The following is a 20,922-nucleotide window of genomic DNA, read 5'->3' on the forward strand; positions in this document are numbered from 1 at the left end:
CAAAGAAACAGTCATATCTGCCAGGACTCCAATACTATCATATCATATATTTCAGTCTTCTAAGACACTTCTAATTGCAATACACTTATATCTTGGTCTTCCTCGGGGTATTTTTTCTGCTGTTTTTGCATCGAACACTTGCTTTTCTAATCTGTCCACTTCATTCTTGTTAAATGACATACTTCATGAGATTAGTTCACCCATTCTTGAATGCTAACAATATCACATTCGTTCTGAATATCTTCATTTTTAATATGAATCTGTCACTGAATTGATGCCACCTGTTTAATCCCCTAATTTTTCTCAGAACTCACCTGTGGTCTCCAGTTTTTGACCAAATGTTTTACTTCTAATCCAGCTCTCAGATCCATAAGTAAAAACTGATTTGAACAATGCCTTGTATACTGCTAAATTTAGTGTTCTGACTAATTTTTCTCTTATCTCATATAAATTTATTCAGTTGACTCTCCACCATACTGGCTTTGCTAATTCTGTTGTCTATTTCTATATTTAATTTGCCTTCTTCATTAAAAACTGTGCCTAATAAATGTTTTACTTATTATCTAGGTTCTTCATTAAGGAATCCTGCAAACTTGTAATGAATTTATTTAAGAGTATAAAAAAATCTGCAAAAAGTAAAAAGCAGAGATTAGCATCTCCAATGTTGATATTGGGTTTAATGTTACTTTTATTCATAATGTTAAACATAGATGAATAACAGTGGAGATAAGGTAAACCTTGTTTTAACTCATTTTATATCCAACGATCTTCCTGCACCTGCTTCATTTCTAACTGCTGGCTTACAACTTAAATACAGACTGTGTTTTCTTCAATTGTGTCATTGATGAGTTTCGTCGCTCTCTTCCAAATCATACTGGCTATTCTGTTGACACAACCACTGTTCATACTATGGCATTTGCTGATGAACATATATTCATAGCCTCTACTAGAGAAGGTCTGCAGGAACTTCTCAACCAAGCAGTCGACTTCTTTCAAGTTCGAGGTTTAAACATCAATGTGACAAAGTCAAATATGCTTTCCCTTGTCACCTCAAGTAGAGGCAAAAATGGATGGTTGAGATATTTGAGTTTTCCATGTATGTCATGCCACTGCATTCTATCTTGGTTCCAGAGGGTTGGAGATACCTTGGTGCTTGCTCGCTTCTCTCTGAGTCATTCCTCTTTTCCATCCACTCTAGGATCTTTCTTCGTTCTTTCTCCTCTCCTTAAAACTCCACTTAAACATCAACAGAAGTTCTTCAATCTGAATTATTTCCTTCTTCTTAGACTCTACCATACGTTAGTCCTAAGCAAAGTTGCACTCTCGGTACTATCCTAGATGGATGGATGGATGTAACCAGAAACGGACTGATGAGCAAACTGCTCATCAGTCCGTTTGTGGCTACTTCTTCCTTATGAAGTGCCACTACCATTTTTTCATGCTAATGTAAACCACAGTGATCTTGGGATTCCATCATTGTGATGATTAGTGCCTAGATATATATCCAGATTACAGAAATTTTCTATCTCCATTTCATTATTGCATCCGCTGCACCTGTAACTTACCGTACATTGGTGAAACAGGACGGACAATCCCTATACGCAAAAAAGAACACATTAGACACATTAAATATAACCATTATGGTGAAGCAGGCCTCTCAGACCACGCACTCAACACCTTACACCAAATCAACTGGAAAAGCACCTGCTCCTTACACCGTACAAAAACATGGTACGAAAGAAAATTTAAAGAATCCTGCGAAATCCTGATAAACCACCCAAACATCAACAACAAAGATGGTATGAAAATTCCAAGGATCTGGATGGCACACATTCAGCCAACCTAATTTGAAAGATTCAACACAAGTCAGGACTCTAGCCAATCTGCTATTATTAAAAACCATTCCACTCCAACTGGCTGGAATGATGTTAATATAATGTTAGTATATAGTAGACAACACAAATAATAGGACTTTAGCGCTGATGTATAATTTTTTTTTTTTTTCACCAGAGGTCAGGCCAACAATTGTGGTAGCGGTTAGTCAGTGTCTTTAACGAACCAGTATGATTGTGGTATAGCTTGTTTCCTGTGTATATTTGTACGCTCCAGAAGATGACCTTAACATAAAGGTCAAAACGTCGAATTGTAAAATTTTAGTAATAGTAAACTAAAGTTTTTATTCAAACACGGTAGTTGTCTCCATAATTTCCAAAAATGCATCAGAAGTCTGTCTTGCTGCCTCGAGGACATTATGTATTAAGGTTGATTATCGACTTACCTCTAGATGGGTGCTTGATTGGAGGACACCAATTATGACTGCCTTGGCTGAGATGGGCTTTAATGTTGCACCATTCAGTCAATGGAGCTGCATTACAAAATCTAAGCATGTTCCCTCTCAGCTTCAATGAATCAAGGATGGAGCATGCTAATTGCCTGATTTTGAATATATAGATTTAATTAGGAAAAGAATTAATGCTGTCAACTCAAATTCGTATCACTTGGGAAAGAAGTGATGACAAGAATTCCAGAGCAGGCTGTCAGAGTATAGAAACTTTGGCTCATGCTGCTCGATCTTGTTATCACACATATGAAATATGTGTCAGAAGATACAATGAAATAATGAGGATTATAAAGAACAGGTTGAAGAACAAAGGTTGGATAAGAGAAGTAGTAGAACCCCATTATAGGACTAAATTGGATTAAGGAACTCTGATCTTGTAGTAAAGAGAGAAGATGAGTTAGTCATTACTGATATACAAGTTGTGGGTGGTGAGCAATCACTCACTACCCTACCATCATGAAAAAACTGTCAAAAATGCTGAAAACCAAGACTTGGTATGCTACTTCAGGAAGAACGCCGCATTGTACCAAAATTTACCTTTGCAACTGTATCTTTTAAAGGTGTACCGTATCAGCAGTTATATGAACTTACTAGCTTTGAACTCTCTTAAGCTGATTTCAAGATACTCTGTTTGTGTGCCCTGCAGGGCACACTGGCAGCATGGAGGACTTACCAGACAATGACTTCTCAAATCCCCTAGGTCTGGAGCTAGATAGCACAGGATACTGTTACGGCCTAGGCCACAAATCACTTCACACTGTTTCAGTGTGAAGTGATTTGTGATGGTCTCACAAATGAGAAATAAAAACCTAGACTTTCACAAACGTTCATACCATAGCTGGATTCAAACCAAAGTAAAAGGGTTGAAAAGTGGAGATTCTACCCACTTGGCCAACCAGGCTGGAGTCTGATTCTAACTTACTTTTGACAACATTTGGCCAACTGAAAAAAAAAAAAAAAATGTTGAAAAACAACTCAGAGCACAGAGATGGTACTTTCTCTTCAGAAGTGAAAAAGTTGAGTAAAGATGCAGTATTCAAAAGACCAACTTCTTCCACTAAAAGAGACATTTCATGATATTCAGGGGCAAAACAGTACTACAGTTATATGATGATAAATGTAGTACTGGTCCTAGATCTCTCTTTCCCTATCCCTCTCTTTTCTTATATACGTAATAGAATATCTGAAATATGTTAAAGTTGAAACTTTGTTGAGAAAAAAGTTAAATTAGTAAGATTCCTATATTGAAATTCTTTGAAGTAAAATTAAAATCAATTTAGAAATTCATAAACAAATAAAACCTGAATCAATTTCCATTTTGGATAAACAGCTTTTGGAACCTTTTATCACACTAGCCAGTTAGCTATAACTAAAAATAAGTTTGACAGCATCACTCAACAATTCTCAAAAAATTTAATCTTCCACAAAACTCAAAAATGAATTTTCAACAAGCTCATCAATTTTTAGAAGAAATTAAATGATATTCAGCTACTCTAAAATCGTTCTACTATTGATAGTAAAAAGATTTCAGTACAGATATAATGAAATGACTGTTTCAAAAGATGTTTTCACACATGGTTGGGTACATTTAGGTACAGCCATTTGGGTGTTGATATTCTGGCACAGCTTTGTGTGTTAACCCATTTCTTTGGCAACAAATATTTTGGCATATGTGCGCACGCACACACACACACAGAGAGAGAGAGAGATGAGTTAGTCATTTGTCAAATATTTTGGCATATGTGCGCATGCACGCACGCACACACACACACAGAGAGAGAGAGATGAGTTAGTCATTACTGATATACAAGTTGTGGGTGGTGGGCAATCACTCACTACCCTCCCATCATGAAAATACTGCCTAAAATGCTGAAATCCAAGACTTGGTATGCTACTTCAGGAAGAACACTGCCTTGTATCAAAATTTACCTTTGCAACTGTATCTTTTAAAGGTGTACTGTATAATGAAATACACACACACAAACTGTATTTGGAAAACTAATTAACAGTGAACAGTAGCACCATCTGTAAATGACAGATGTCGCTACTGTTCCTGCCAAAAGGTGATGTCTGAGTCCCTCCTTGGTGCCACAAGTCTTTCGTTCTAATGTCATCTTTTTATATTTTTTCACTAAAAAACACATGTACTAACCACAGTGATAAGTTTTAATATGTAAATATTTCATCCCAAGTATCTTGTACATCATCCTCAGTACAGTAATTCAAACAATACTAGGAATAACATACAGTTAGGGCGTATGATTACAACAGAATCTCAATGTGTATGCAGTAACATGTTATATATAGTAAATTAAAATATAACTGGAAAAAAAAATTTTTTTTTACATATACATATTTTTTAAAAAGAATTGAAGGACTAGAACCGAGATTTAAGTAAAAAGGTTTTAACATAAAAACACAACTAGTTTCGGCTTGTAACAGCCTTCATCAGGTGACATTATAAAAGAAAGAAAAAAGAAAAAACACTAAAACACTGAAACTTAAATAAACTATGAACAAATGGATCTTTGGAAGTGGAGTGAACAAGGTTCTGATATTGTATTTTCTTAGAACTTTTGCTAATTTATGTGAAATTGTACTTATGTAAGGAATAGATATATTGCCTTTGAATCTATTTGTTTCTTCTGAGTGATGTCTAGGAGGATTAAGAAGGAATCTTTCTATGATTCTCTTGGAATATCCATTAACTTCGAAAGAAGTTTTGAGATGGTTTATTTCTGTAAGAAGTTCATTTGGGTCATCTAGAAGAGAACGGGCTCTATGTCCCAAGGTGGAAATTATTCCAAGCTTATGAGGAGGGAAGTGATGGGACTGACTATGCAGATATCTGTTGGTATGTGTGGGCTTTCTATATATCTATATTTTGAGTTTACCAGAAGAGCGAGTCAGTTTGACATCAAGAAAAGACAAGGAATTATCCGTTTCAAGCTCGGCAGTAAACTTAATACTTTGATGTCGGCTATTAAGATGTTCGAGGAAAACCATGGCTCCAAATAATGAAGACATCATCTACATAGCGTTTCCAAACTTTAGGTGTTAAAATAAAGTAAGAGATAGCCTTGGTTTCAAAATCCTCTAAGTAAATATTTGCAAGTACATGGGATAAAGGATTACCCATAGCCAGTCCATGATTTTGCTTGTATATAGTATCTTGAAATTTGAAGTAACTGGACTTGATGCAATGTGTAAGCAAGGCTAACATTTTTTTGGATAACTTGTCCTTGAGAAATGTTAGGACTTCATCTGTTGGGACATTAGTGAACAGAGAAGTTATGTCCAAGCTAGCCATGATTTCATCTTCATTAACTGTTATATCCTTGATGTATGTAACAAATTCTGTAGTGTTCTTGATAAAGGATGGTGACTTGCCTGAAAAACATATTTTGTTTTTCAGGTAAGTATATGCTTTATACCTGAAACATATACTTTCAGGCAAGTATATGTTTGTACAATAAGTACAAACAACTTATTGTACAAACAATAAGTTGTTTGTACAATTTTGAAGTTCACGCGTTGGATCTCTCTCGAGTATTTAGGTATCATTATGTAGTAATTCAAGCATTTTATTCTGGTAATCTTCAGAGTTGAGGATGACTGTTGCATTGCCTTTATCCGCAGGAAGGATAATTATATCTCTGTTGTTTTTTAAACTTTTAATAGCTTTGTGTTCTGTTGAAGTAATGTTATCTGCTGGTGGTTTTGCGTTATTGATAATAAAGATTGATTCAATACGTAGAAGTTTTGCATCTTGTGGAGGGAGAAAAGAAGTAGCTTTTTCTATTTTTGTAAGTAGTGTCTCCTTTGGTATAAAGTTTGGGGAAGGAATAAAGTTTAGACCTTTACTAAGGATGCTTTTTTCTACATCTGAAAGTATATAAGAAGATTTGTTGATAATGACTTTGTCAATATTGATGTGTGGTTTTGAGAAGTTCCTATCATTTTGTATTCATTTTAATGTTTCAAATTTACTTATAAGATTTACTTTGTTATTATATTGTATTGTGGCTGCTTGAGATTCACAGTTTGTATTAAAGCTATGCCAACTTTCATTATCTAGAGATTCTTCCAGTTTCTCGGCTATAGTTCTTTTTTTATTGAAAAGAAAAGCCAGAGTCCATTTAGTATCCGAGATTCTTTCAGACAGTAGGTCTAATTTAGCTGTATGATAGATTGTCCTCGCATGTTCAGTTGTTATATTTTCTTTAAAGCACATAAATCTAGGAAAGACAGCATGAAATTGCAACGTTTCAAGAAGACCAACCTGTTGATGCTTAGTTCAATCTTCTTCAGTGTCTTGTTGAAGTTTCTTTTATTATTAATAATAGAAGCCTCGTCATGAAGGTTATAGATGAAAGAATGATCATTAACTCGGTTAACATACATATTTTTTAAAAAGAATTCAATGACTAGAACCGAGATTTAAGTAAAAAGGTTTTTAATATAAAAACACGACTAGTTTCGGCTTGGACATTACTTACAAGAGACAGCGAGCCAGTGCATTATCAAGTCATATCCTTTTCTCGGCTAATCCTAATGATGAAAACCAAAGTCACAAAGTCTGCTGGGAAAAATCTACTAACATCTTCCGTTGCAATGATGAACTAGAGAGAAAAATCGTGGAATCTAGAGAAATTATCTTCAATCCTGTTCATCTAAATAATAACTTGAGCTACAACCTCCCAGATTGTCATTCAGCTGTAATCATGTACTGGCGTTCACGAGATGCTACTAGCACACGCTTTCTAAACAATACAACTAACGAAAGAACAGCTTTAAATACAACCACAACGATTTAATGTCAATTATGTATAGAGACTCTCTATGATGTTCATAGTTTATTTAAGCTTCAATGTTTTAGTGTTTTTTTCTTTTTTCTTTCTTTTATAATGTCACCTGATGAAGGCCGTTACAAGCTGAAACTAGTCATGTTTTTATATTAAAACCTTTTTACTTAAATCTTGGTTCTAGTCATTCAATTCTTTTTAAAAAATATGTATGTTAAATGAGTTAATGATCATTCTTTCACATATATATACATACATATACATATATATATATAGGCTGTTCAATAAGTAATAAGACTATATTTATACAGAAAACAGATTACCTTTAATCGTCATCATTTACATGGTCTTTTTCAAAGTAACTACTGTGAGATGCGATGCATTTGTCCCAACGTTGCGTCCACTTCTTAAACACATGTGAGAGTCTGTTTTTTGAGAGTTCTTTCAAATCCGCTTCCACAGCTTTTACACATGCTTTGTTGCTTTCGAAATGGCGGCCTCTTAGTGGTTTCTTGAGCTGAGGAAACAGCCAGAAATGGCACGGTGCGAGATCAGGACTGTATGGAGGGTGTGGTAGGATATCGTTGTTCTTCTGCAAAACATCCACTACACAACCAGCAATATGTGGCCTTGCATTATTATGGTGCAATAAGAAGCCATTCTTCAGCAATGATGATAATCGCTGCTGTGTTGATCATTGTCTCTGTGATGGACGTTGAAGGTCTTCCCTCACGTTCGAGATCGTCCACATTTTGCCTTCTTCCTTAAAAGTTTTATGTCAGCGAAAAACACTAGCCCTCGACATTGCTTCATCGTGGAAAGCTTCGCGTATCATATTAAAAGTGTCCGATGCCAATTTTTGCAAACGCACACAAAATTTAATCGCATAACGCTGTTCCAAGGATGCTTCTATTTCGAAGACTGGTCGCACCTCGTAGGCGCGCCGATGAGCACTTGCGTTTAGTCACGTGACACTCTGGCACATCAGCCCATATACACCATCTATCAACCTCTTTTGTTAATACATATAGCAACATTTCTTTATTCCACAGAAATTAATATTGTGATGAGTGGTTTTGCCACAGTAAAATTAGTCTTATTACTTATTGAACAGCCCACGTACATATACATATACATACATATATATATATACACACATAAAGAGACTATTTTACACAATTTTGTATGACAATTTCCCATACTTTAGGAATAGTAAGAATGTCAGTGCAGTTTAAATTTGGCCTGTGTAGTAGGGCTTCAGCACTTTCTTTATATAAACGTTCATGTTTATATAAAGATCTATGTAAAAGTTTCGACTTTTCCCAATGGATCCTATGGTTTGGGGTTTCAATTCCGTGTTGAGAGAAACCAGATTTCTGCGGTTTGAAAAGACAAATGTGGTCTTGATGTTCCAAGATGCGCTTCTGAACAGATCTACCTGTCTGTCCATAGTAAGATAAATTGCAGGAGCATGGGATCTCATAAACGTCAGGTAACATCATTGGTGAGAGTTTGTCCTTAGGAGAAGGTAACATATTAATTCAGGGATAAAAAGCTTTTGATAAAAGCAATATTAATCTGCATAATAAATACCTTAACTTGCTAAATCGATCTAAGATCACTAACAAATTACCGACGGAAAAATGGGTAGTCAACTTATCTAACTGTCCACTAACAACAGACGAATCAAACGTTCTAGCAAGAGTACATAAATTTGCGATTTCACCTAAATGTTTCCCATTATTAGATTTCATACATAACATAGAGAGAAACATCAGCCATCTTTCCAGTATTGAAGCCAACAGAATTCGTTTCGAGATAGCAAAAATAATCTATGATGCCAAACCTTCGGACTTAAATATCCCGCCATCAGAATTGAAAGCTCTTACCTCCTTAAAACGTAATAAAAACATAATCATCACCAGAGCTGACAAAGGAAATACCACTGTGGTTCTAGATACCAATTCGTATGACCGAAAAATTGATTTACTACTCTGAGATCGAAATACTTACGCCAAACTAGATTATGAACAAAAAGACAACTCAAGAAACTAAATAAGTTACTTGATGAAGCTTCTTCCTTAGATGAAGAAACAATTAAAAAACTCTGGACATACCATGGACCTGCTAGAATTTATGGCTTCACAAGGTTAATGTTCCACTCAGACCTGTCGTAGATTCTATCAGCAGCCCGACTTACAAGTTATCAAGATTCCTATCTAACCTTCTTTGTCCTCACATAGGCAACTCAGCCTCTTCAATCAAAAATTCCACAGAGTTTCACACAAAAATAAAAGACATTCAACTGTTAAATACTGACTTGTTAATTAGCTTCGATATTGTCTCCCTCTTCACTAACATTCCCCATAAAGTAACAGTAGAATTATTAACTCAAAAATTTCCGTCTGATATAGTTGAATTATTCAAATTTGTTATTACATCTGGTTACTTCACTTGGAAAGGTAAAATTTACAAGCAAGAAGAAGGAACAGCAATGGGGTCTCCTTTATCACCAAACTAAGCAAACCTGTTTCTAGAACACCTGGAAGAAAAAATTTTCACTTTTGAACCCAAACCAAAAATTTGGCTATGATATGTCGACGACATCTTTGCTTTGCAGTCTGGGATAATCCCGAACATGAATTACACCTGTTTCTAGATAAAATAAACCTTCTTCACCCTTGCATCAACTTTACGCTAGAAAAGGAATCTCCACAGGGTATCTCCTTTCTGGATTTATAAATTCAAAGAAAAGAAGAAGGGTTCCATTGCCACATCTGTCTATCGCAAGCCTACGTTTTCAGGTGGCTACATTCACAATTCTTCCGCTCATCATCCATCTCAAAAATTTGGCATCATTAAATCACTAGTTACCAGAGCACATAAATTAGGCTCCTCTGAGGAATCTCTAAACCAAGAACTAGAAATAATCAAAAATACAGCCATACTTAATGAATATAATCTTAAAACAACTCAAAAAATCATCAAATTCCCCACACATCAACCAAGACAAGAAGAAGCTCATAGGATTCCCATACCTTATGTCAAAGGCATCTCCGAACGTCTTTCAAAAATTATGAAGAAATACAATTTTCCCACTACTTACAAACCCATTAACCAGATATATAACTTGTTACCTTCTCCTAAGGACAAACTCTCACCTCTGATGTTACCTGGAGTTTATGAGATCCCATGCTCCTGCAATATATCTTACTTTGGACAGACAGGTAGATCTGTTCAGAAACGCATCTTGGAACATCAAGACCACATTCGTCTTTTCAAACCACAGAAATCTAGTCTCTCTCAACACAGAGTTGAAAACCAAAACCATAGGATCTATTGGGAAAAGTCGAAACTTTTACATAGATATTTATATGAAAATGAACGTTTATACAAAGAAAGTTCTGAAGGCCTACTACACAGACCAAATTTAAACCGCAATAACGTTCTTACTATTCCTCAAGTATGAGAAATTGTCATATAAAATTGTGTAAAATAGTCTCTTTATGTATATATATTTTTTTCCCCCAGTTATTTTAATTTACTTCAATAACAAGTTACTGAACGCACATTGAGATTCCATTGTAATCATGCACCCTAACTGTATGTTATTCCTAGTATTGTTTGAATTACTGTACTGAGGATGTTCCATATCACTGTGGTTAGTATGTATGTTTTTTAGTGATGAATTCACCACAGGTCTCATTGTTTAAAAATTATATTTTTTCAACTAAATACCCATCTTATTCATATGATGGCTAAGGAAGTATTAACATAACAAAATGTCATAAAGAAAAATATGCACATGATGGATTCCTCTATGTCTTTGAGAAAGCAAGCAAAGCTAATAGTGAGTTGATATAGTGGTGTTGTGAGCACAAAGCATAACACTGGATGGGTACAAAAGAAATATTCTCTACAAAATATGTGTTTTAATCAAAACAGCAGATTTCATTATACAGGTAGTGTTTAAATTTTGATTTAAACAATATTCAGATGATTTATGTTTTCTTAAACTTTTCATTTTTGCAGGTGCATATCTAGAAATGATGTTTATAGTGGAAGATCAACTGCTGAACTACTGAAAAGAATTTTTCTTGATAAGAAATAACAAAAGCATGTACTTATTTATGTATTAAAATTTTTGATGTACTATATTAGTTTGTTCTGATCACTATGAAACTACATCAGGGATGAGAAAAATCTTTTCCATAATATTTTATATTACTTTTCTTAGGATTCCTGAAATATCATACGACTCCTATATGAAAATACAGTGTTCACATAGAAAGGAAATAACTTTGCTGACTTATGACTTTCTTTATATATAAGTGTTTCTAATTATGTGCATATATATTTTATATGATTTCAGACTGAATTATAATAATTCTACAAAGAGAAAGCAAAAAAATGTGAGCTTTGAATGGCTGAAGTTAAGTCATCAACCTTGGTATAACAATGATTATGTACAATATTTGCCAGAGTACTAATAGCTTGAAGACACCTACAAGAATAGGTGAAGTAATGTGAGAAAACTACCAGTCTTCTGAAATAGCCATGTACGGGAAGAGCCTAAAATATCAATGAAATGTACTACCCACCAGCAGTTCAAGGAAGTCATTTCTGCCAGAAATTAAATGCATTTTCAATGTGCAACTATCCATAAAATTCTGCATACAACGCTACAACTCTAGCTATATTAACTTCAAACCAATTCTGTAGATCAATATCAAGAAATGTCTTGATGAAATCAAGAAAATTATGATGGGTGCTGAAAACTTGTGATAATCACAATGAAAGAATTGAGGTGGAACCATGTAATTGACACATTATTCTACATGTTCTCCACTTTGTGGAGAACATGTAGAATAATGAGAAAAAAGTCTATCCCTTGTTGCACAAACCAGCACATTCACAGCTGCAGATATGATTTCATCTGTGGTAAATTTTGTTACTATTATGTATTTCTTTAAATTTGGGAATACAAAATAGTCAGATGGGGCCAGGTCTGGCAAATAGGGTGTGTCAGGCAGACAATGAAAGCCCCAAGTTGTGTATTGTCTGCTGGATTTCATGAGCAGTGTGAACATGTGTGTTGTCCTGCAAAAGCAACATGCCTCTGTCCAGTTTCCATCAATGTTTTTACTTCACATACTCCTTCAATTCCTTCAGAGCTGCTGAATTATCCAAATATTCATGGGTAGTAGTAGATTCTCATGAGAAGAATGAAAATGCATTTATTGAGCTGTTGCAGAACAACTTCTTCAAGCAGCATGTGACAGAAGGAACTTGAGGTCAAAGAGTGTTAGATTTGATGATAGTGTCAGAGGGCATTTCAGTTAAAGGCATAGCTATTCTACCTCCGACAGTGATCATGCGGTACCCACTTGGAAAGTGACTAAGTTTATGAATGTTCCATTCAGAAAAGGTTACATGCTGAACTACAAAGCAGGAAATTATGACCAACTGAGGAGTGTACTGAGTTCAGTGAAATGGATCGGTTGCTGGATAGGAAGAATATTGACAGTGCATGGGAAGCATTTAACAATACTTAAATGATGTGATATGAGAATGTGTCAAGAAAGTTCAAAGAATAAATAGAGTAGGAGTCAAATAGATGTGTAATCTTATTAAGCAAGAGATTCATAAGAAAAGGATGATGTGGAAGGAATATCATTTGCATACGGATGATGTCCGTTATGAAAGTTACAAGCAGAAGGCCAGAAGAGTGAGAACCATTGTATAGAAAGAAAAGTCTGAGTATGAAAATAAACTGCATCTGCATGCTAAAGACAACCCATAAAAATTCTATCGATATGCTGCAAGTAAAAGAAAGAATGAATATGAAAGAATAACCCTTCTAATGCAGATGGCATGAGGGTTATGAAGGTAACAGATGCAGAAGAGGTTGTTCAACTAAAGAGTGTCCATTATGTTAAAAGCCATCAAACTGGTGTAAGCGACATTGAGCTCAATGCTACCTCTTCACTAGATGAAGAAACACAGGAGTATGAGGATGAGGTTTTAGAGCTGTTGCACAAACTGAATAAGAATTCAGCAATAGGGACTGATGGGATATCAGCACGTGTGCTAAAAGAGTGTTCAGCTGAACTGATTATTCCTTTGATCAGTCTTTTTAATATGAGTCTCAGAACAGGGAAGATTCGCAGGAATGGAAGGAATGTATGGTAATTCTATTGCACAAGGGTGGTTCAAAGACCGATGTATCCAACTATCAACCAATTAGTATCTCAGGAGTGGTGGCAAAGATTTTGGAAAAATTGGTTATGGCTCGCACTCAGAAAAGAGTTGACAACGAGTCTCTACTTTGCAATGAGCAACATGGGTTTACTACGGGAAGGTGATGTTTTAGCAACTTGCTCACATTCTATAACAATATTACAAATGAACTAGATAAGGGGAATGGATAAATCATGACACTTTTGGATATTGCTAAGGATTTTGACAGAATACAGCATGGTAAACTGTTACATAAATTGAAGAATATGGGTTTGGGTCACAGAATATTAGTATGGGTAAGAGGATGGCTGACTGACAGATATCAAAGAGTGGTATACGAGGGATGAGTCTGCAAGATTTAAGGTAACCAGTGGTGTACCACAAGGTTCAGTGCTTGGACCACTGTTATTCAATCTGTACATTAATAATATTGGGAAGGATTTGACATGCAACATATAGCTGTTTGCTGATGACGCAAAGATAATACGTAGGGTAATCAGGAATGTGACTGATATGCAGTACTTGCAGAATGATTTGCATAGACTGGAATCATGGGCAATGCAAATGGATATCAGTTCAATGTCAGTAAATGTAAAGTCATTCACTTTGCCATCATTAGATATCCAATGTCATATTATATTGGTAGTATTATGCTAGAAGAAACTGACAAGGCTAGGGATCTTGGATTGTGTTAGTAGATAGGAAGTTGAAGTTCAGGGGCCATGTAGAAAAGTTTGCAAATACAATGCAAAAGATAACTGCAATGCTGAAACGAATGTTCACATGTAAATATAAGGATGTCATTTTGCCTCTTTATAAGATCTTACTCAGACTGTTGTGTGCCGGTCTCTGGTATCCTGGTTTCCGTTGTGATTCTGATATACTGGAAACAGTGCAAAGGAGTGTTAAAAATTATATCAGGATTGTGGAATACTGATTATGAAGACAGACTGAGAATTTGTAACATGACTGCAAACACTAGCAAACAGGAGTGATATGATTGAAACTTACAAACTTCTGAAAGAGTCATACAAGATTGCAGCTGATAGAAATTTTCAATTTATGGAGGGTGGGGAAAGAACAAGAGGGTATCTTTGGAAGATGAGAATGAATGCTGCTAAGAAAGGGGAGGGGCTAGATTTTTCTCTCATAGGATGGTATGTGAATGGAATGAATTGCCATTGGATGTCGTGTGTGCAGGTAGTGTGAATGAATTCAAGAATAAGTATGAAGCCTCCCTCAATAAGTCCCTGACTTCCTTAATAATAATATCCTAAAAGAAAAAAAAAATTATTACAATTTGCTGGAACATGGATGTTAATGGGTTTTAAGATATGTTCTTTCTTGTGGTTATATCAATTTCTTTAATAAATTTTTGTTCTAGGTGTTTATCAGAACTTTTTAGCCCCCCCTCCCCTCATATGTTATGCATGGGCTAGAGTCTGAACCATCGACCTGAATACATGAACCAGGTCGTGCTGGTTGATGAAGCAAGATTTCATACGCATATAGGCAAGTTTTAATGAACAGAATTTGCCCATCTGAAGAAATGAAAATCCATATCACACGAGGTTGAAAGAGAGAGTACAAAAGTTAACATCTTCTGCATAACAGGATTGCTGGGCCATTCCTATTTGCAGAACAATTTGTCAGGCCGACATGCTTGTTTGTGGGGATGCAATAAACTGATGTTATGTTCTTATATATCTCATGAAACTGAAGCATACAGATTATGATCAGTATGAATTTTACTCATATATATATATATATATATATATATATATCTTCAATAAAAGTTATGACTTCACAGTGACACTATATACATTATTTCTATTTAAACATATTAAGAATGTACAGTAGGAAAAACAACATAAAGAAAGGAAGGAAAGAAGATACAAATTTTCAAATGCTGGCACACTGAATAGCCAAGAAAATGTATTACAATTTTAATGAAATTTTACTTACTTTTATATCTAGTATATGGAATGACAACTCAGAGAATGCATGGGCTTGGTTCTGTACCACCTATGAATCTTAATTCAAGAAGCATTATAGTGACTTATTTCATAAGAATCATGATTCAGCAATATATTATTATTATTACTAAGAAAGACCGCCAGAGAGTCAGGAGCTCATTGAGGGAGGCCATACTATTTGCACTAGCTGTCATGCTTGTTCTTGAATTCATTCACGTTACTTGTGCACGCACGCACACACACACCATTCAATGGCAATCCATTCCAGTCGTGCACCATACCACAAGAGAAAAATTTACCCAGAACCCTTCTTGACAGCATTCATTCTCAACTTCCAAGATGCTTTCGTGTCCCTGCCCACCATAAAATGAAAAATTCCATGTACTGAAATTCTGTGTAACCCTTTCATATCATTCCTCTTTCTCCTGTTTGCTGTGCAGTGTCTGCAGCTTACAAATTCTCAACCTGTCTTCATAATTAGTATTCCACAATTCTGAATATAATTTTTGACATCTCCACTGTATCAAAATCAGCATGGAAACCAGACTGCATGCAATAGTCTAAGTGAAGCAAAATAATTTCCTTATCTTTACATGTCAAGGTTTGTTTCAACAATGCAATTATTCACTGAGTTGTTTTTCTTGGGGATGAGGAAGAAGTGAAGAAAATCAATAGGCAAGTAGAAAGATGGCAGCATATTTACAGAATGATCCTTATATAGGTAAGTTGAAGATTTGTGGGTTACAAAAAATTGGCTGATAGGCAGAAAAAGGGTGATATAATACACACAATCTACCAACTACTGAAAGATTTATATAGCATTGATATAGAAGAAAATTTTCAGTACAGGTCTTGTGTATAGGGGAAGAGGGGGTCGGAACTAGGAGATATACCTGGTAATTGAACAAGAGTGTGAAGAGTAGATTTTTTTGCTTAGAGAGAATCATTGAATCAGTGGAATAGGTTGCCAGTCTGTTGTGGATGCCATGTCAGTGAATGAGTTCAAAGTGAAGTATAACACACTGTGCAGCAAATATTGGATAGTGCTGGGCATAATATCAGACTCCATAGAGTTGGTGTAATAATATTAACAATGCCCTTGTTACCAACTGGGTGAACTTTTACTTGGCATTTCTTCCACTAGATGCTGAGTTAATCTTTTAGTGGTGCTCAGAGACATGGGTTTTTTACTCACAGAAACTCAAGTTTTTAATCTTGCAAATCAAGAAAATCAACAATAGAACTCGCACACATTTTAGACAACAATACAAGTACTTTGGTTTGTCTGCACTCATCCACTATACTCTTGCCCTGAAGGTCTTACAAATCATTAATAGTCCTGAAGTAAGCTAGCCTTGATAACTAAAGGTGGCAGCCTACTCCCTTTGGAGAACAAAAAGAGGTATTAGTGAACTAATATCATTACTGGAAAATGTCCAAATCTTGGCATTCTTTTCTGCTACAAATGCTGCTACTTTTCATCTGCCTATTTACTAATTCTGTACAAATCTCAAATCTACCCACAAAACTGAGCTGCTCCCATATTTTAAGGGCAGACTGAATGAATGGGAATACAATACTCCATGGGGACTGCTCAGTTTTGTTGTGAAGGGTAAGTCTTGCCTTAGTCAATTTACTTACAATGTATAATAAAGTGACAACTGAGCTGAATAAAGGAAACAATATAATAATACTGCTGTACTATGCAAAGATATTTACCAAAATCTCCCATGAAACTCTGTTATATAAACTGGGCCAAATGGGAATCAATATGAAGCTGTTGACATGGATATTGGAGTGGCTAGTAGATAGACATCAAAAAAGTATTATATGGGTAGAAATGAATCAGGAAGGTGAGTGAATAGTTGTGTACCACTGTGTTTGAGCCACTGCTATTTAATTTGTACATCAGTTATATATTATTTGTTACTTGAACATCAGAAATCTAGTTATGAGTAATGCCAGAAAATTTAAAAAGAATGGCAGTATGGACAAAGTATAATGGCTACCTGCCAGTTTAATATTGCATAATGTAAAGTCATGCACTCTAAGATGACAAGATCACTAGCTGTGTATTACATTGAGTGAACTGGACTGGAGGAAACTGAGAAGGTTATGAAGTTGGGATATACTCAGAGGGCATATACTGCAAAGGTGACTAAAATAGCTCGCAGTGATGAGTTCTTCAATAACCTTACCTGGTGATTGAAAAACTTACTATGAAACAGAGATAAGGAGATTATTATACTTCTTTACATGGCTTTCATATGGTACCATTGGATTACTGTGCAAAGTGGGGTCAGCTAATTTTCTAAGGTATGAGGAGGAGGTGGAGAGGATCAAGAGGCAAGTGACCAAGATGGTGGCAGGTCTATGGAATGCTCCTTATGAGGATAGATTAATGGTTCATTTAATAGATTAATGGGTTACTAAATTAAAGGGGATTTCTTCCAACACATGGCAGGACAAGAAAGAGAACAATGGGTGATGCCACAAACTCGGATAGGAGTATAGTTGCAAAGGGCATGAGGACTAGATATTTTATGCAGATGTATGTAAACATCACTTACACAGTGATGTTTACATACATCACTGTGTAAGTGAAATATTTGGTCACATGCATCACCATGTGTTCCAGGCTAGCTAAGAATGCTGCTGGTCAGTAATCATCAAGTGTTGAGAAAGGGCTTATTGTAGGTGTCCATCTGGCTAGAGCTATGGTTTTGACTGACTGGTTTCTCAAAAGGTCAGATATCCCAGGTGTTTAATCAGGAAAAATAACCCACTTTGTTTAAGAGGCATAACTTCAATAACTGTGGTCCTAAGAGACAATCTACCAGGAACGAGATCAATGTCTTCTGAGAAGACTTTTATGGATAAACAGAACTTCCTGTGTGCAGCAACTGACCGAAGTATTTAATGAAGGCTGTTCCTGATCCATATCTCACCCAGCTATGTGCAGAGAATTAAAGAGGATTGGTAATGGTAGTTGCATGCCTATATTGAAACCAATGTATTAAATAAGTTTCTAAGTCAGTGGCCAGTATGTGTATCATATGAATAATTTGGAATTTATCTCCATGGAGTCAAAGCCTAATTACTTCTAATTAGGCTTTGACTCTATGGAGATAGGTGAAAAAAATAAAGTATCCCACACACGAAAAGTTGCAAAACCCAACATGACATGTGGGTAGCAGATTAATGAGAAAGAAAGAATCTGCTGACAAATAATGAAGGTGAGTTTTATGCTGCTGGCCCTTTCTCAGTTAGATCTGAATTTGCCAACAAATGTTTTGTATTTGTTGTGTGTTTCAGCAAAGGCTGAGTTGTTATTAACAGGTGGCAAGTTTTAATAACAGGTTTTATTAAAACTTGCCATAGTTTTAATAACACCTGTTATTAAAACTGTGGCAAGTATAAGACATGTCAAATTCAAATCTTGTAAAGCACCAGGTAAGAAACAAAGATCCTAAACCTACTTCTCTTGATAAAAATATGTATCATTCTCCAATACAGCTCCTCCCCACACACACTGCTACTAGACATAGAAGGCAACATGACTCTTTTTTTTTCTAGAAATATTTAATAAATCAGTAAATTAATAAACTAAAAAACCTAATTAAAAGTCATTTCATATGAAGAAAATCCTCACTAAAAATAACTTCAATGTTTTACACATTCCATCTTGTATACAGGCTAATTTATTTTGAATGAAAGTAAGAAACTAGTGAAAAAAAATTGTGTGTTACAGAATTTTTATACTTCACTTCAAAAGATGTACATATATTCGATTAATAGTAATAATACACCAATGCAAGAACTTCAATACAACTAACAGATAATCAGTAACTGGCTTCAGAGGAATGTGTGTGTGTGGGTGGGTGGGGGTGGGGGGGGGGCAGAAGAACATGCATGCCTTCCATCATAGCTGTGAATGTTTATAATACTAAAGCAAGCCATACTTGAAATGCAGAGGGTCATATGCAGCACTCAAGTTTGACATGATAGGCAGATAGGAAAAGTTTAAGTTCCAGTATGAAGTATAAGTAAAACACCACTATCTTTTTTCTGACAGAAACCCAAATTTCAGACTTTCTATGCACTACTCATCTGAACTTACCCAAATACACACTATTCGACTCCTTTTGGCTCAAGAATGACATTTGTGAATACATTCACTCTGATATACCATGCCAGAGAGCATTCAATTCAATTCAAAATCTCCTGATCATGATCGACTTTGGCTGAAAATCTCTCTTTTACCATATTCATTTGCTTTCTATATTGCTCTTCCAATGCCACCAACTACTCAGAGCTCTTTGATTTCCTCTATGTGAAAGTCAATGTCCTTCAATCTAACTTTCCTAACAGTGAAATTATCTTTCTTGGCAATTTCAAAGTATACAATACCAACTGGTTGTCCTCCAACTAGAGATGCTGAGACATTTGCCATCACAAATTATCTCATACAAATTGTTTCCATGCCCACCAGAGTACCAGATAATCCCAACCACTCTCCAAACATTCTGGACTTCTTCCTCACTAATGATTCCTCAAAATATACTGTGAGGTTGTATCTCCTTTAGGTAACTGAGACCACAATCTAGTGCTTATCTTTTCTCCTACTGAGCAATCCACACAGTTATTCTCGACCAAGAATCATCTCTCATTATAAGAATGCATAATCCTCCATTCCACTCTAAATTCTCATTCCCTAAGTCCTGGCTCTCTAAAAGATGCATCAAGGCTGTACAAATGAAGAACTAAGCATACTGCAACTGGTTATCATCAAGAACTCCACCTTCTCTCACCACTTACACCAAAGCCCAAAACAGCTGCAAGTAGATCATTAATGCATCTAAAACTGATTTCCAAATAGCCAAAAGTAGAAAACTTGCTTCATACTTAAATGGCAGCTGTGCATTCTGGTCTCTGGCCAAAGAAGTTGGCCACAACTTTTGCCCAACACTGCTTCCACCACTCCTGCACCCAGATCCTATCTAAATTAAATAACAAAAATATCCCCCCTGGCCCTAATCGCATTCCTCCAATTGTCCTGAAGATTTGTGCTTCAGAGTTGACTCATACTGTTTTGCCTCTTTATGTTCTGTTACTCCACTGGCATCTAACCTACACTCTAGAAATGAGCCCATGTCCAACCTATTCCCAAGAAGGGTGACAAATCCTTACCACCAAACCATTGTCCAAGCTTTCTCACCTCAGACCTCTCGAGAATGGAGAGAACTATCAACAGCTAACTTTAATGCTACCTTGAAAGTACTAACCTAATAAATGACTGCCAGTATGGATTCTGCCAATGCCATTCAACAAGGGATTTGCTTCCCCTATGTCACACACCTCTAGATAAGCACCATGGAAAAGTTTGGCAAATTCCAAATGGTTGCACTAGATATGTTCAAGGCTTTCAACTGGATCCGGCACAAGGGCCTATTAAGCAAGCTTCCATCATTCAGTCTGTCCTGTGAATTCTGCAACTGGATCACCAGTTTTATCACTGGACATGCATTGCATGTGATGGCTTCCTATCTTCTAATTATGC

At 35.8% G+C, this 20,922-nt stretch overlaps 1 protein-coding gene across 2 annotated transcripts in view; it reads left to right on the top strand.

Annotated features, from left to right (window-relative positions):
* Positions 1-11,303, top strand: part of Pvf1 (PDGF- and VEGF-related factor 1) — a 45,457-nt gene extending 34,154 nt beyond the window's left edge. For both annotated transcript variants that reach the window (XM_090402212.1, XM_090402213.1), the window contains one exon: positions 11,179-11,303. In XM_090402212.1, coding sequence (XP_090258338.1) covers positions 11,179-11,257 — 79 coding nt within the window. In that variant the 3' untranslated portion in view covers positions 11,258-11,303. The remainder of the gene's footprint in view (positions 1-11,178) is intronic.
* Positions 11,304-20,922: the final 9,619 nt, after the last annotated feature.

Source organism: Typopeltis vanoorti, chromosome 12 (genome assembly GCF_054136105.1).
Source record: "Typopeltis vanoorti isolate ZY-2024b chromosome 12, IOZ_Tvanoo_1.0, whole genome shotgun sequence".
Taxonomy (NCBI): Eukaryota; Metazoa; Arthropoda; class Arachnida; order Uropygi; family Thelyphonidae; genus Typopeltis; species Typopeltis vanoorti.